We start from the raw sequence: 18,195 nt of genomic DNA, 5'->3' as shown, positions 1-18,195 counted from the left end.
GAACTCATAACCCCAAGATCAAGAGTTACATGCTCCACTGACTGAGCCAGCCAGGCATCCCTCTGTTGGTAATTTTTTTTAAAGTTTGTTTATTTTGAGAGGAGGAGTGTGTGTGGCACAAGTGGGGGAGCGGCTGAGAGAAGGAGAGACAAAATCCCAAGCAGGCTCCGCTCCATTAGCTCACATCCCGATGTGGGTATTCGAACTCATGGACTGTGAGATCATGACCTGAGCCAAGGTCGATAGTCCTAACGCTTACCTGACTCAACCATCCAGGTGCCCGTCATTGATAATTTTTATGTTTCACTTACTGCTTTTTACCTGAATGTGGCTACAGGGAAATTTAATATTATGTATGTGCCTTGCATTTGTGACTTGCATTATTTCTGTTGGACAGCAGAGATGTAGAGAGGAGAGATGGACAGATGTGAAGTGTGTTGAAGGCTACAGAGAAAAATAAACCTGGGTAAGGAAGCATGAAACAATTGGCAGGGGGTTGGTTTTGATTATTTCATATCAGATGGTAAAGGAAATCCTCACCAATATGGTGCTGCATGAACAGAGGCTTATTAGAGCTAAGTGAGTGAGATGAGCGGGCAGGTAGGTGCCAAGTGGGGAAGAGTGACCTAAGCACAGGGGACAGCCAAAGCCCATGCATTCTCATTGCCTTAAGTCAATAAGGAGGCCATCGTGTCTGGAGTAGAGCAGGAGAGCTGTAGATGAGTATGCATGTTGGTGGATAGGAATGGAATGAGGGGATGCCATGGAAAGGTTTTTAGAAGAGACAGTTCTGATAAAATTTATCTTTATATGTTTATTTACTTTTGAGAGGGAATGAGAGAGTGCACGTGTGCACAAGTGGGGGAAGTGCAGAGAGAGAGAGAATCTCAGGCCTACTCCACACTTAGTGGGGAGCCTGATCCCAGGACCTTGGGGTCACGACCTGAGCCAAAATTAAGATTGGGCGCTTAACCAACTCAGCCATCCTGGTGCCCCTGATGAGATTTATCTTTAAAAGGGAATTCTCTCAGAACAGTTGATGCTGGAGGTGGGGATGGAATGGGATCAAGGAGACTAGGAGGTTATAATTGTACAAGTCAGAGATGGTGGTAGTGGGACCACAGCTATTGAGGTGTGGTGGTAGTAGTGTGGTAGTAGCGATGAATGGCTAGAATCTACTTTTTTTTTTGAAAGATAGAAAGAGAACGCAGGGGGGGCGGGCAGAGGGAAGGAGAGAGAATCCTAAGCAGGCTCCATGCTCAACGTGGAGCCTGATGTGGGGCTCGATCCCACAACCCTGGGAACATGACCTGAGCTGAAACCAAGAGTCAGATGCTCAACCAACTGAGCCACCCAGGTACCCCAAGTGGTTAGAATCTTCTACTTTGGAGGGAAAAAAAAAAGTTTGGGCAAAGTAACAGGGGCTGGGTGTAGGGAGTAATGACAGAACCAAGGATACCTCGACAGTTTATAAATTGCTTTAGCTAAAGCACCTGGAAAAATGAAGTTTCCACTAATCATGATGAGCAAGATTGTGGGAGCAGTATGATGAGGGATAGAGGAGACAGTTCAGTTTTGCCAGGTTAAGTTTGAGATACCTATTAGACACGTGGAGATAGGACAGTGACTAGATAGTAAATGGAGGAAGGGGGAACCAGTGAAGGAGCCTGAGGACAGGCCCATGAGGTAGGAGAAGAATCTTGAAAAAGTACCTGGAGGTATACACTTACCATAGTGTTTAAAGTAGTAAGAGTCATCAGCTGTGACAAGTAATGTAGAATAGGGTGAGAATGGAGTTGGCAATGTTACCATTATTGGAGTCCTGATAGGTGGAGTTTTGATGGAGCAGTTAGGACTGAAACCCTGAACGGTGTGGGTTTGTGAATGGATAGATGGGGAAGAGGTAGAGACAGTAAACGTGGGTAGGCTTTCAAGTAGATTGCTGTAAAGACATCAGAGGAATGGGATGGGAGTTGGAGGAGTTGTGGTTTAAAGGGAAGGCTTTAAAAACTTTATTTCAATTTACAGGAAAGATGTAAAAACAGTACAGATTATCCATATACCCTCTATCTAGTTTTCTCAAATGTTGGTTTTGACTCCCCTACTTTTTCTGGAAAATTTAAGAGTAGGTTGCAGAACTACTGCTCTTCACCTGTAAGTACTTCAGTGTGTGTTTCTTAAAAACAAGAACATTCTAGGGGCACCTGGCTGGTACAGTTGGTGGAGCATACAACGCTTTTATTTATTTATTTATTTATTTATTTATTTATTTATTTATTTATTTATTTATTATTTTTTATTTTTGAGAAACAGAGCGTGAGACGGAGACACAGAATCTGAAGCCGGCTTCAGGCTCTGAGCTGTCTGCACAGAGCCTGACGTGGGCTGAAACCCATCAACCATGAGATCATGACCTGAACTGAAGTCAGATGCTTAACCAACTGAGCCACCCAGGCTCCCCTTAAAAAATAAAATCTTAAAAAACAAACAAAAAACTCTCAACATTCTGTTACATGACATAGTAAAAGTATCAAAATAAAAAAGTTAACACTGATACAATAGTGTTTAATCTGTAGATGTTCTTCAGATTTTGCCTATTGTCCCACTAATGTCTTTTTCTTTGATCCTGTATTGAACCCAGGATTACATATTGTATTTAATTGTGATGTGTCTTTGGTTTCTTTTAATTTTTTTAATGTTTATTTATTTTTAAAAATTTTTTAATGTTTGTTTATTTTTGAGAGAGAGAGAGCACAAGCAGGAGAGGGGCAGAGAGAGAGGGAGATACAGAATCCGAAGCAGGCTCCAGGCTCTGAGCTGTCAATAGAGAGCCAGACGCGGGGTTCGAACCCACAAACCAACTGAGCCACCCAGGTGCCCCTTTAAGAGAGAGAGAGGGAGAAAGAGGATCTGAAGCAGGCACTGTGCTGACAGCTCCATTTGGGGCTTGAACTTAGGAACCTTGAGATCACGATCCGAGTTGACTGAACCACCCAGGTGCCCCTCTTTGGTTTCTTTTAATCTGGAACAATTCCCTAGTCTTTTGTCTTTCCTCTCCTGTATGTTTTTGTTGCTGTTGTTTTCTTAAGACCTTCATGTTTTTGAGGAGTATAAGTGAGTTATTTTGTAGAATGTCCCTCAATATTGGTTGGTCTGATGCCCCTCCTCCCATTGTTAGCATCAGGTTATGGGTTTTCGGTGGAATACCGTGAGAGTAATTATGTCTGCTAGGCTTCTCTAGTGTAAAATTAATATTTTCTCCTTTGTATTAAGAATCTTGTGGGTTTTTTTTTTTTAGACTGTGAAAAGATCGTATTTCAGTTTATACTTTCACTAGTTTTAGCCTTCAATGAGGATTCTCGCTTGAAACCATTATTACTGTAGTGACTGCCTTATAATGGCTTTCTAAATGTTACTTGTCCTATATTTGTTAGTTGGAATTTTACTCTAAGGAAGAGTTTTCCCCTCTTCATTTCATTTGTTTGTTTCCAGTAATATGGACTCACTGGTTTGTATTTTACAGGTTATAGCATGTTACTCTTATTTTGTTGTTCTGTTGAAGTGAGGGTTTTTAAGGTTAAGAGGTATTAGCATGGTGGTGGTATGCTAAAGGCATGACTCAGCACAGATGGAAAAATGATTTTGATAATCTAATGTCCAAAATACTAGATGAAATCTTACATGCTAGTCTAGTGTTTCATTTTATTTAAAAAAAAAAAAATTTTTTTTTTTTCAACGTTTATTTATTTTTGGGACAGAGAGAGACAGAGCCCCTAGTGTTTCATTTTAGAGGAGCAGCTTTGTACTTAATTTTGAACACTTGAGTGCCTAAATGCAATAAATCTAATATTTTTGATTCTCTCCACTGGGGATGTCTTAGAACTAGGGAAAATGAGGGGCGCCTGGGTGGCTCAGTCGGTTAAGCGTCCGACTTCAGCCAGGTCACGATCTCGCAGTCCGCGAGTTCGAGCCCCGCGTCGGGCTCTGGGCTGATGGTTCAGAGCCTGGAGCCTGCTTCCGATTCTGTGCCTCCCTCTCTCTCTGCCCCTCCCCCGTTCATGCTCTGTCTCTCTCTGTCTCAAAAATAAATAAACGTTAAAAAAAAAAAAAAATTAAAAAAAAAAACTAGTGAAAATGAGGTCATCCTTCATGTATAGGACACATTAAGTCTAAATTCAGATACTGTGTCCCCTGAAAATGTGTTAATAAGTACTGTCTAATGTACACATCACTTATAAAAACTGTTAATCAGATGTACGTTATTTTTTTCCATACCAGCCTAACTTAATTTTAGCTCATGATCATTCCTTTTTCCCAGTCAGGTAAATTTTGATGTGCTAACTTGATAGTGTGAAATTGGTAGAACATTGCCATACATTTCTTCAGTGTTTCTGTTTAATCTTATGTCTCTTGGTGAGTGATGAGCACACTGAAACAAATCAAGTATAATCTTAAGCTGTTTTTTTTAGATAACATATTATATACAGAACACCCACAAGAATTAGGTAAAACTAGTTTTTTCTATGCTAATTAAAAAGGTTGGAAGATTTAAGGGGTGCCTGGCTGGCTCAGTTGGTAGAGCATGTGACCCTTGATCTCAGGGTTGTGAGTTCAAGCCCCCACCTTGGGCATAGAGCTTATTAATAAAAATTTAAAAAATAATAAAATCTTTAAAGAGGTTGGAAGATTAAAAAAACAAAGACAATACACATGGCAAAGTTGAAACCATAAACATGATTAAAGTGATCTTTTTCCCTTTTCCAAATGCAACCACTGTGTAGTTTCTTGTGTTTTTGGAGGAGAGGTTTGTATACATATACATAAACATCTATGAATGTGCACTTTTTAGAAAAGAAAACAAAAACGACTTAGTTCTGCCCCTTACTGTTTAGAAGTTTTAAACAGTTCTTTTTTTTAAGAATTGTATTATTATTTTTTAAGTAACCTACACTGAATGTGGTGGTTGAACTCAAAACCGCAAGATCAAGAGTCACATGCTCCCCTAGACTAAGCCAGCCGGTTGCTCCTTAAAAAGCAGTTTTTAGAGTGCTTTGGAAGCTGGAAGGAGGGAAAGTTGTGGTAATACAGTATGTTCAATACTACTAAAAATAGTGGAGTCTTTTTTTTAAGTAAACTCTACATCCAACGTGGAGCTCGAACTCACAACCCTAAGATTCAAGAGTCACATGATCTGTGTATTGAGCCAGCCAGGCACCTGCAAAATAGTGGAGTCTTGATTGAGGAATATATTTACCTATATCTGGCCTGATAATGCATTAAAACTTGTTTAAAGGTCTTTGTTTACTAGTAGGATATTAATAATATGCTAGGTTTCCTTAGTAGTACTTGTTACAGATGATTATAATTTTCTTTTTTTTAATTTTTTTATTTTTAAGGTTTATTTTTGAGATAGAGACAGAGTGCTAGTGGGGGAGGGGCAGAGAGAGAGGGAGACACAGAATCCAAAGCAGGCTCCAGGCTCTGAGCTGTCAGCACAAAGCGACGCAGGGCTCAAACTCATGAACTGTGAGATCATGACCAGAGCTGAGGTTGGATGCTTAGCTGTCTGAGCCACCCAGGTACCCAAGATCATTCTACTTTCCTGAAAATTCCAGCATGTGGTTTATTTCCATCATCAGTTATGGAAGGAAGAAATTTTTTGTGCAATAATTACCAAAAATATAAAAAGAACAAAAATCCCGCAAACCTCTGAAAATTTCAGAGCAGGCCTTTTAAAGAACATGTACATAAAATACTACATTAACTGGAACTAGTTCAGTGTTCTAAGTTTAATTCTCTTAGTGTTTTTTTCCCCCAAAATTGTTTGTTTAAAAAAAATTTTTTTTTAATGTTTATTAGAGAGAGCACATGCTCAAGCATGTTTATTAGGGACGGAGAGAGAGGGAGACAGGATCACAGAGAGAGAAGGAGACAGATGATACAAAGCAGGCTCCTCAGTGTCAGCACAGAGACTGATGTGGGGCTTGAACTCAGGATGGGTGAAATCATGACCTGAGCTGAAGTCACATGCTTAAACCATTAAGGCACCCAAGGCACCCTCCAAATTCTTGTTTTTAAAAGGAGTTGAAATATTTTACTTTTAATCTGTTTTTTTCCCCCCCTCTAATGGTGTTCTTAAACTACTTTTCTGGGTTCCTAAACTGCTGTTTATTTTAAAATTAGAATTTTTGCAGAAAAATCTTATTAACATAACTGGAAAAGACTGCAATTTGATTTGTAAGCCTAAAGGAAGGATTTTAAGGAAGGAAATATTTTACTTATTTATTATTTTAAAGATGTTATTTTTCTTTTTTTAATTTTTTTTCAATGTTTGTTTATTTTTGGGACAGAGAAAGACAGAGCATGAACGGGGGAGGGGCAGAGAGAGAGGGAGACACAGAATCGGAAACAGGCTCCAGGCTCTGAGCCATCAGCCCAGAGCCTGACGCGGGGCTCGAACTCACGGACCGCGAGATCGTGACCTGGCTGAAGTCGGACGCTTAACCGACTGCGCCACCCAGGCGCCCCTTAAAGATGTTATTTTTAAGTAATCTGTCCACCCACTGTGGGACTGGAACTCACAGCCTCAAGATCAAGAGTTGCATGTTCTACTGACTGAGGCAGCCAGACACCAATACTTAAACCTTTTAGTTAATTTGAAATAGTACAGCTTCTTGAAATCTGGGGTTGGGTGTCAGGAAAGTTTGAGTATGTATTATGTATCCTTGTTATTACAGTCATAAAGAAAACAGGATAATGCTGAGTTAAAAGTTTTGAAACTACAATTCTTCATTATTTGAACAAAACTTTAAAATTCCCAAGATGACATGAACCCATAGCCAATTGATAATAAGTCTGTTTCAAGAGATTGTTTTAGGGGCATCTGGGTGACTCAGTTTCAATTAAGTGTCCGACTTGGGCTCAGGTCATGATCTCGTGGTTTGAGTCCTGCGTCAGGCTCTGTGCTGACAGCTTGGAGCCTGGAGCCTGCTTTGCATTCTGTGTCTCCTGCTCTCTGCCGCTTCCCCGCTTGCACTCTCTCTCTCAAAAATAAATCAAGCAACAAAAAAAGTTTTTGTTTGTTTTAAGGCTGTTGGTATTTGCAGGTTGACTTCCTGACTTATTTGCAGTTTTTTTCTTTCAACTTTTCTGTGGAGCCCTGCCAATGGTAACCAATGTGCCCAGATGGTAGGGAGATAGAAAAGCATTAAACCTACAGTTGTGAAAGAGAAGAATTAACATTTTATGGTAATTTTATTCATTTGAAACAAATTTATATGAAACGTACATTAACATCTTTTTAGCCATTGTCCATAATCGGCAGTAACTTTAATTGCATAGCTGGACTTAGTCTTTCAGACTGATTAGATACTTTGCAGTTTCTGGAGGAGGTGGGAGCTATTAAGATTCTGGAAATCTCTTTAGTCTACAGGATTTTAAGGTGTGTGTGTTCTAAGTAAATCAGATTTAGTTCTGTTTGGTTGTTTTCATGCTATTTGTTTGGATTCCTGTCATGACTCTGAACTTATAGGCTCTTGAAAAGATAGACCAAATTGCACATACAGCGTTTTTTTCCTGTTGCTTACTTCTACTTGTATGAGAATAAAGATAGAATTCTACCAGTTTTGGGCACGTGGGTGGCTCATAGGTCAAGCGTCTGACTCTTGGTTTTGGCTCAGGTCATGATCTCCTGGTTCATGAGTTCGAGTTCTGCATTGGGTTCCGTGCTGAGAGTGTGGAGCCTGTTTGGGATTCTCTCTCTCCACTGCCCCTTCCCGACTTGGGCAAAATAAATAAACTGTCTCTGTCTCAAAATAAATAAACTTAAAAATAATTCTAGTTTTTTAGTTACTTATTATAAAGCCTTGCCAGGTCCCAAAATACAGTTCTAAACATAGCAGTAAATAAATATTTAAATGATATCCAACAAACAATTCTGCAGGGAAAGGAATTAGAATCCCAAATATTTGTAAATGAAATTGTATTTTTAAATTTAAGATGTGTTGGGGTTTTAATCATCAGTAGAGTATGCTAAATGTAAGTGTATGTGTATGATGTAGGACCTCTTAGAAATAAAAGATTAAAACTTTGACCTAGGTTCTTTCCCAGCCCTTCTGAAGCCTGGGTAAAAATTAAAATGACCTGATGTGTGGAGAAATGGGTGGTGTGTTTGTGTTCTGGCGTGCTGCCTCCTGGTGGATAGTCCGTCTTGATAGCTTATTTGCATTTGTTTCTACCAGTCAGTCTTGAGGCAATTAATTAAAGTGCTTGGCTGCTTAACACGTTCTTAAGTGTTTTGAAAATGCATAAGCTTTTATTTCAACATTTTTACAAGGTGTTAAAGTCTAAAGCCCAGCCCACTAAAATTTTAATGCTCTGTGCAGATTGTTAACGACAGATTTAGTTTGTGATGGTTTTTCTACTAGAAAATCTTTCAGAAGGATTAGAGCATTGAGGAAAGGGCTGGGGGTGCAGGGGAGGAAAGGGCCATTTTAAACTGTTGATGTCTATATTATAGAGAAAGGCTGAGGGTAGGTAGATGTGCTGTGGGTACGTTTGACGGTATGTTCTGTGCAAAGGTGAGAGCCTTATATACCTTTGGTGCTCAGTGCCCCGGCTCCTTTGGTTTATGCTAAACTTTTTGGCCAGTTACATTAACGTGGTAAAGAGGACCAAACAACCTTTGAGAGACTATGTCCTCCATAGATTTGGAGATGTTAGTCATAGGTACTGTGTTTTTGTAGATAATCACACTGATACTTATTTATTTTAAAATGTGTTTATTTTGAGAGAGAGGGAGAGAGAATCCTAAGCAGTCTCTGTGCTGTCAGCACAGAGCCTGACGCGGGGCTCAGTCTCAAGAACTGTGACATCATGACCTGAGCCGAAACCAAAAGTGAGATGCTTAACTGAGACACCCAGGTGCCCCTGTTATTATTGTTCAAGATTTTATTTTTCTAAGTAATTTCCACACCCAATGTGGGGCTCAAACTCAGAATCCTGAGATGAAGAGTTGCATGCTTCAATGACTGAGCCAGCCAGGTGCCCCTAATAGCACTGATTATAAGCATGATATTACATCCTAGATTGTCAAGACTAAGCCAGCCAGGTGCCCATGATAGACAGTTTTAACATGTTACTTTCTAACTATGATGCTGAAAGTGGAGCTATTGAATTTTCTAGCATCTTGGTTTAAATTTATTAAATAGATTTTACCATTACTGCTGCTGGAAATTTGTCATCTTTTTTTTTTCAGAACATAATTGGAAGTCTGAATATGTTTTGGAAACATGAAATATATTACTGAAGTTTTAAAGAAAAAAAAAAACACAACTAGATTATCATAGAGCTTTTTTTTTTTTTTTTAAGTTTTATTAAGTAATCTCTGCACCCAGTGTGGGGCTCAAACTCCCAACCCTGAGATTAAGAGTTGCACGCTCCACCAAATGAGCCACCCAGGTGCCCCTAAAAGACTAATGCCTAATACTTTAATGTTATTTTATCAAGCGACTATCCCATCTAAGCATATGGGGCCCTTGAAGGGACTTCCCAGAAGGGAACTTTTTGAAATGCCAAATTCATTACATCTTTTATTGTCAGAGTTATTTGTCTTACTCATGTGTCCTGTTAGCTGCTGGGTGAGGCTGGATGTTTTGGTTACCTTGAAATGATTTACTCTGTTTTGGTGTGACCTCCTTGGTCCTCCTCTGAAAGGTGGATGTAAACTAGACAATTTCGAGTATTTTCTTCAAGAGATTGAGATTTATATTATTATGATTATATTGGACAGTTTTCTTGAAGATCTGTGTGATTTTTTTCTTACACAGAAGCTAAATAGTAGACCTGTAAAATTAATGTATAAATAGCATGGAAATTGGAGTTCAAATTTGAATTTGGCTTTTCATTTACCTGCTTTTTGACCTTGGTTAAAAGAATCCCTTGAGACAATTTCCTTAATCTATAAAGTGGGAGTATTAATGCCTACTGAGCTTGGTTGTTGGTATAAGGACACAGCGTAAATATATTTCAAGTGCCTGACATGATCTTTTACCCCTTAGGAGTAACTGAATAAATGGTATCTGTTATTTTAATTATCAATATTGTTGAAATTTAAAAATTGATTCTTAAGTTGTACTTGGGGCAGAAATAATCTGTAAATGATTAACCTCCCTGGGTATTTCTGACTTTGGTCTGGCTAGCTAGGAAATGAAACTTTTTGGGGTGCCTGGGTGTCTCAGTTAAGTGTTGAACTCTTGATCTTGGCTCAGGTCATGATCTTGTGGGTTCATTAGTTCGAGCCCCACATTAGGCTACACACTGTCAGTGTGGAGCCTGCTTGATATTCTCCTTTTCCCCCTCTCAGCACCCCCCCCCCCCGCTTGTGCATGTTCTCTCTCCCAAAATAAAATAAACTTAAAAATTTTTTTAATGTTCTATTTCATCTGTGGCATCTCTTGTTTGTATCAGAATTGGCATAAATGCACATTGTATAAAATTTTTGCACAGTGCAGCGATTCTTTTTAAGTGAATAGTACAGATAATTTCATTAACATACATTGTTATAAGATAGAGTTTTGTGGTTATTCTATATTTGAAGTTTAACTGTAGTTATTAGAGCAAAATGAATCTTGCACTATCCACCTGAGGCAAAAAGAGACTGTTGTCTAAAGCAACAATTTTAGAACCTTTTAGTGTTTCTGAAGTATGGGAAATGCTAGCGTGGTTGAAGGTCATGTGAGTGAAAAGTACTTAAAGTTTCTTTACTCTCAGACAGTTATATCAACTTAAATCATATTTTTCATCTAAAACTTCCTTTCTCATGTTACAAGTACTAACAAGCCCACAGTTTGATTTTGATGGAATTTATCATTTTCAAAGATAGTGACTTCCAGATACTAGAGAGCAGGAAAAAAATGTGGAAATTTCAAAAGTACTACAGTAGAAACAACAATATAATAAATCCTCCTTACCTGCCACCTGGCTTCAAGAATCACCAGCTGATGACCAGCCTTTTTGGATATTAATACCTCTGATGATTTCTGAAGCAAATTCAAGATAGCAAGTATATTATGTTCCTAATTTCTTCAGATTGCATCTTTAAAGACAAGGACTTAAAAAAAAAATAGACAATACCATAATTATAAAAAACAATGGCACTAATTCACTGATAATGAAAAGTCTCATTTTTCCCAGTTGTGTGTGTGTGTGTGTGTGTGTGTGTGTGTGTGTGTGTGTGTGTTTTAATAGGCTTCACACCCAACTGAGGCTTGAACTCACCACCCTGAGATTGAGTCTCATGCTCTGCTGACTGAGCCAGCCTTAAGTTTCCATTCTGATTTTATTTTTTAATGTAAGCTGTAAGCTTAACATGGGGCTTGAACTCAAGACCCTGAGATCAACAATCACATGCTTTACTGACTGAGCCAGTCAGGTGTCCGCTAAATATTTTTTTAAGAATTTATTTGAATTAGGATTTATGTTAAGTTCTGTACATTTGTGATTGGTTGATATGTCTTTGGGTTTTTTTTTTTTGTCTTTTTTTTTTTTTTTTTTAATGTCTAGGCTCCCCATCTTTTATTTGAAATTTGTTAGAAAACTTAGATACTTGTGTTGGAGAGTTTCCCAGGGTCTTGATTTTTGCTGATGTGGTGTCTTTTAACATGTACCTCTGTCTGCAGAGGACACCGTAGCTCTAGAGAATTAATCATATTCAGTATGCCTTTTTTTTTTTTTAATTGGCAAACATGTCATAGGCAAGACATGAGAATGTTTTAATATCTTGGCCAAGTTTTATTTGTTTAAAGGAATAACAGATTCAAATAGTTTTTTTCCTGTGAATTCAAGGATAGATATAGATGAGGAAGCATGTTGCAGTGAATGAACCATAGATTCTTCAATGTATTCTTCCTTAAGTAGTATAAACGTACTTTTTTTGTTTATTTTTTGTCTAAACAGAAAGAAAAGTATCTTATTAAGCAGGAAAAAATTGGCCACTATCAGGTTGGCAAGGTAGCATCGTGTTTATATTATTTGTTGTTTGTACTCCCTGCTGAGAGAAAGATTGATTATCTGCAAAGTTGAGTAAGGTTATATCTTTGGAGAAAAGCAAGAGTTGGGTTGCCTACCTAGGGCAAGGAATGTCAGATCAAGGTATTTACATCAAACTTAGCGTCTTCATTTTCTTGCTACATAAGAATTCTTTTTATTTTTTATTTTGAGAGAGAGAGTGAGAGCTCGAGAGTGGGAGCAGGGGAGGGGTAGAGCGAAAGGGAAAGAGAATCCTAAGCAGGCTCTGTGCTATCAGTGCAGAACCTCACTCAGGTTCTGAGTGTGGGGCTCAAATGCAGTAACTGTGACATCTCATATCCTGAGCCAAAGTCAAGAGTTAGATGTTTAACCTACTGAGCCACCCAGGTGCCCTGGATTGTTACAGTTTCTAAAATTCATGAGTAGGGGATAGAACTTAATAACAGTAAACTTTAACCTTTTCACTTAAAAAAAAAAAATCCAAGGATTTAGGATTTACCTTAGATAAGGACTACATCCAGTTCGCAGTAACGTAAAATAAAAAGCGTTAATGTAGAGGGGCGCCTGGGTGGCTCAGTTGGTCAAGTGTCCGACTTCAGCTCAGGTCTTGCTCACAGTTCGTGAGTCCAAGCCCTGCGTCGGACTCTGTGCTGACATCTCAGAGCCTGGAGCCTGCTTCAGATTCTGTGTCTCCCTCTTTCTCTGCTCCTCCCTTGTTCACAATCTCTCTGTTTCTCAAAAATAAACATTAAAAAAAAAAAAAAAAGTTAAAGCAGAGATACCCATATATTCAAAATCTAGCTTTTTTTTTTTTTTTTAAATACAATGCTTAAGAGTTTAATCACCTTGGGGTTAGTCAGTGGAGCATGTGACTCTTCATCTTGGAGTCATGAATTCAACCTCCACATTGAGGGTACAATTTACTTGCAAAAAAAAAAAGTTTAGTCACCTTAAAACACCTCTTCTTGCAGATACAGTTATAGTTCACTTAGTGATGGTGACTTTTAAGTGAGGAATAACTAATCTATATGAAACTTTGTTTCTTGATCCTGAAATTACATTGAGAAGCAAAATTTGGTAAATTAGTTTTACCTTTCAGTATCAAGTATACCAAATTTTAAAACCGCTCAGTCCAGCTGAAAGATGTAAACTGTATATATATGCAATTTTAAGGTTTCTATTAGCCACAGTAAGAAGTAAAAAGTAACTGGTAAAATTAATATTTGTATTTTATATGAACCAATTCATCTAAAATTTTAATCTTTTAACATGTGATCAGTATTAAAAATTGTTGAGAAATTTTATATTTTCTGTACTAAATCTTCAAAATCTGTTACATTTTATACTCACAGAATAATTCAGACTGGACTTGCCACATTTTAAGCCTCATGTGGCTAGTGGCTATTCCATTGGACAGTTTTAAGACCTACAGCTTTTAAAATAACTTTTTAAAAATGAGTCTTGCTGGAAAAAATGCATTGATATTTATAAAATTAGTTTAACTGTGAAAAAATATGGAATGATTGTCTCTTTTTTAAGAGAAGGATTAATTTTCAGTGTGACTCAAACATATTACAGGTTTTGTACCTAAGTATTCCCTTGTGATCACCCTAATTTTCAAGGAAGATATGTGTAATAGGCTTTATTGTGTTAATGTACTTTAGAGTTATACAGGCCATGAGCTTTTTGTTTAAATAGTGACTCCCTAATATTCAACTGCATGTGTTCCTATGGTTGGTTGAAATACTGGTGATGACTCTTTGGTTAAAGGCTCATTTTCAGATTAAGTTAGTTATGAAGACTACAGAAATCTTTGGTTATTCAGGAATCAAGGATCAAATCAATTTTCGAACTGTTCTGTCATATTGCTTTGGATGTATCTTAAAGAAGTGTAAGAATTTTGTATTCCTTTATCGATGGGACATTGTCCCCTATTGATGGGACATTGTCTCCTATGAGCAGTGTGTACTTGCAAGCATTAGTAATAGACATTCAGCCTTTCTTGGACCCCACCAAGTATATGGACCCCATCCATATACTTAGGGCTATGAGACTGTTGTACGTAGATGAAGATGATGAGGTGTACAACTTTATTTTTTTATTACATTATTATTATTGGTATTAGTATTTTAGGGAAAGGGAGAGAGAGAGACTCTTAAGCAGGCTCAGCGCGGAGCCAGGTGTGACTCTCGATCCCACAACCCTGGTATCATGACCTGAGCTGAAATCAAGAGTTGGACGCTTAGCTGACTGAGCCACCTTGTTTTGTTTTGTTTTATTTATTTTATTTTAAAAAGTTTATTTTGACAGGGAGAGAGAATGTGAGTGTGCAAGCAGGGGAGGGGCAGAAAGGGAGAGAGAGAGAGAGAGAGAGAGAGAGAGAGAGAGAGAGAATATCCCAAGCCACCTAGGCTCCCCAAGGTGTGCAACTTTAAAACACAAATACACCTCTTTTATTTGAGGGGACTAAAACATGGATGTGTTCCCATGGGGATCTGGGAGTGAGGGGGTGACAGAAGAAACACTTGAGATTTTTACTTAGAATTTTTATTGATGGTGCCTGGATGTCTCAGTTGGTTGAATGTCTGACTCCTGATAACAGCTCAGTCATGATCTCGTAGTTGTGTGGTTGAACCATGTGTCAGTTCAGTGTGGGGCTTGCTTGGGTCTTCTCTTCTCTTCTCTTCTCTTCTCTTCTCTTCTCTTCTCTTCTCTTCTCTTCTCTCTCATGCGCACTCTCTCCCCCTCACATGTGTGTGCATTCTCTCTCAAAATAATAAACTTAACGCAAAAAAGAATTTTTGTTTATTCCTTGTTTGAGCAATGTTGAGTAAATTGCAAATTATGAGCCAGGCAATTTGCTAAGCACTTGAACATACAACAGTGAATAAGATGGAAATAATTTTGCCCTCCTGGAACTTGCCCCCTACTGATATCAGTAGATTATCAGTGGTCCCCAGAGAATCTGATTTAGGTCTTCATTGGGGCCCTGAAAGCTTTAAGAAAGCCCTCCTGGGTCTAACGTAATTGATCCTTAGACCGCACTTGGAATCATATCTTTTTACCTTTATAGTTGAGGGGACAACATACTTTGTCTTATTTTCCTTTCTTCCATCCAGTATTCAGTTCATGGATCTGGCATCCTCTTTAACTGTTGGAGCAAATATGTTTTTCTTTACAGTACTTGTGACCTTCTGTCAATTCTGTAAGTGAATTCAATTTTTGACAGATTATTTTTTTTCTTTTTTTAAATAGGCTCCACGACCAGTATAGAGCCCTTTCACAGAAATTCTTTACCTGAGATGTACCTGATTTACCCCTAAATCTCCATGTTGCTCCCTCCTTCCTGTTTCTACTGACCATTTTTTAAGACTGTCCTAAAATGTCTGATTTCTTTTGCTAGACTGTAAAATGTTTGGGAAAGAGAAAACTGGTATTACAACACTAGTTAGAACTGTTGGAATCTAGAACTGGTTTCTCTTGCTTCATTTTATGTTATACTACAGGTTGCAAATAAGGCTGATTCCCCCATAACAATTAGTAAGGTTTATTTTATAAAACAAAAACAAAATTTGAAAACTGCCCATGATTCTACCAGCCAGAGTGTGTAATGAATGATCCCTTTTACCTGGATCTCTGGGTTCTTTGTAGTTTTCTCTATTTACAAGTTTAAGGTCTTTGAGCATGTTACAGCTTTATATAAGGAAATAACAACAACAAAAAAGAGAATACTTGAGTTAGAGGCTACATCTCTAGTCAGAGGCTTTGATAAGAGATGACCAAGTCAGTGATGAGTCATGGTTATTTATGCCAGTTGCCCCTTTGCATCAGCAAGGTATATTAAACTTTTTAAAAATTGAGGTTGACCTTTTAAAGAGCTACTTAAAATTCTAAACTGTATAAAATAAAAAAGGAGATACTTGTATGTAAATATTGAATACTATTAATACAGGTAATTAGCAGTTTTGATTTTGGCTGAGTAAAATTGCTTTTTACATATAGATTGAATTGGTTGGGCACAACTGGAATGAAAATCTGAGCTAGTACAGAGTGCCTCCAAGTGGTGGATTTAAGAGGCTTAAAAATGGTCCAAATGTGGACGATGTGTCCCACTTGTTTGAATAAGAAAACAAGGCAAAGAGAAACCTGTTAATATTAGACTTGGTTTTCTCTTCCTGCCTTCTGCTGGTATTAGCCCCTTAGATTGTGATGAGAGCCTGAGTCTCCTTATGAAGTGGGAATTTAGTGATTCCCTTAATTTGTATAAGTATTGATGGAAAGGGGTGTGACAGAGCCTTTTGGAAGAAATAAGATGAAGAAAATACACATTCAGGATCTGTAGGTAGTTTGGACAGAAGGTTGCAAGCCTTAATACATTTTTGTTTCTTGCATTAGTACTTACTGTGAAATGACTGGCTTCAGAAGTGCCTGATGGCGTGTGTATACAGTTGTCCTGGGCAGTTGAGTTAGCCAAGTTTTCAGCATTGTTGCCTTCCTTTCTTGTTATTAATATGTAACCTTGTCCTTTTAATGTCAGTATTGAGTCTTGATGTGTAAATGATCATCATATGGTTTAAAGCTGTAGGGAAAAGTGAAAGTTTTGTGTAGGATTAACCTATACTTGACCTTTAGGGTTTAACAAAAATTATAGCCTGTAATTTTTCTGAAGTCATTTGATGTGGTTACATTATTGGTGGGATTATAAGTGAAATCAATAAAATGGAATATAGTGTAATAAAGGGGATAGGCTCTGGAGCTAGAATGCCCAGAGGTGTATTCTGACCCTGCTACACATCAGCAGTGTGTGTTTGGACAAGTTAAACTTAAGCTGTTGTTTCCTAGTCGATAAAATGCTGTGAGGGTTGAACGCAGACACTGTCATAAGCAGTGTGTGCTGCTATAACAAAATACCACAGACCGTGAGGCTTAAACAATAGACATTTATTCATCACAGTTCTAGAGCCTGGGAAACCCTCAAGGTGCAGGCAGTTCTTTCTGTTCTTGATAAGGGCCTGCTTTTTCTGGCCTGTAGAGAGATACCTCCTTGCTGTGACTCACATGGCCTCTCCTCAGCATGTGCCGGTGGAGAGACCCCTGGTCTTTCTTTTTGCAGAGATCGCAATCCTGGGTGCCCAGCTGGCTCAGTCAGAAGAGCATGTGACTCTTGATCTCGGGATTGTGAGTTTGACCTCGGGGTTGTGAGTGTGAGCCCTGCACTGGGGGAAGAGATTACTTAAAAACTAAATAAGTTTTTTTTTTTTTTTTGGAAAAAGTTTGTTGTCTAGAAATATAAAAAATTCCTCACAAAAGATGCTATTCTCTCATTTCCCCATCTTCTTCCTCGTCTTCAACACCCCTGGTATAAAGGACTTAAAAAACTTCACCCAAATGTCCAGACAATACTCCGTCTATGTGTTCTTCTGTGTTTGCAAGCTGCATGTTCATATAGCCATCTACAGATACCAAGGTAGCCTTTGTACTCCATTCCCCCTTAAGTTTCACCATTACCGGCCTTCCTGTTAATCCATTCAGGAAATGTTTGGGGTCGAGGGGCAAACTCATCACTACTATAAGCAAATGCTGTGGGCCACTCGCCGCCGATCCAGCTGTTGTCTGTCCCTCATGACTGGAGTAGCTATGGTTGGGTGCGAATCACGGAGCTTCAATAAATAAATTCTTAAAAAAAAAAAAAAAAAAGCATACTTGTATTATGGAGGCTCCACCCTCATTACCTCATCTACATCCTAGTACTTTTCAACGTTTATTTATTTTTGGGACAGAGAGAGACAGAGCATGAACGGGGGAGGGGCAGAGAGAGAGGGAGACACAGAATCGGAAACAGGCTCCAGGCTCTGAGCCATCAGCCCAGAGCCTGACGCGGGGCTCGAACTCACGGACTGTGAGATCGTGACCTGGCTGAAGTCGGACGCTTAACCGACTGCGCCACCCAGGCGCCCCCATCCTAGTACTTTTCAAAGGCCCCTTTCGTACGTAGTACCATTACAAGGGAGATTATGGCTGCAACATAGGAATTTTGGGAGGTGGGAGGTGCAGGAACAAAAGTATTCTGTCCATAACAGACATGAAGCGTTTTCTTGTTTAAATTCTTTTTTTTAGTTTATTTATTTATTTTGAAAGAGCAGGTGAGCAATTGGGGGGTGGGGGGAG

The 18,195-nt window shown here is 38.6% G+C and overlaps 2 protein-coding genes across 2 annotated transcripts in view; one reads left to right on the top strand and one right to left on the bottom strand.

The window, feature by feature from the left end:
• IGF2BP3 (insulin like growth factor 2 mRNA binding protein 3) overlaps positions 1-18,195 on the top strand; it is a 155,183-nt gene that overhangs the window by 21,938 nt on the left and 115,050 nt on the right. The window lies entirely within an intron of this gene.
• LOC122487999 (small nuclear ribonucleoprotein F-like) lies at positions 17,277-17,779 on the bottom strand. Its single transcript, XM_043589088.1, has one exon. It carries the CDS (start codon positions 17,587-17,589, stop codon positions 17,398-17,400), a length of 192 nt encoding a protein of 63 aa, XP_043445023.1. The 5' UTR covers positions 17,590-17,779; the 3' UTR covers positions 17,277-17,397.

This window comes from Prionailurus bengalensis, chromosome A2, assembly GCF_016509475.1.
Source record: "Prionailurus bengalensis isolate Pbe53 chromosome A2, Fcat_Pben_1.1_paternal_pri, whole genome shotgun sequence".
Taxonomy (NCBI): Eukaryota; Metazoa; Chordata; class Mammalia; order Carnivora; family Felidae; genus Prionailurus; species Prionailurus bengalensis.
This window is presented reverse-complemented; position numbering and strand designations above follow the sequence as displayed.

Coding starts and splice junctions, on each gene's coding strand:
- LOC122487999 (XM_043589088.1), bottom strand. CDS start 17,589: ATGAGTTTGCCCCTCGACCCCAAACATTTCCTGAATGGATTAACAGGA.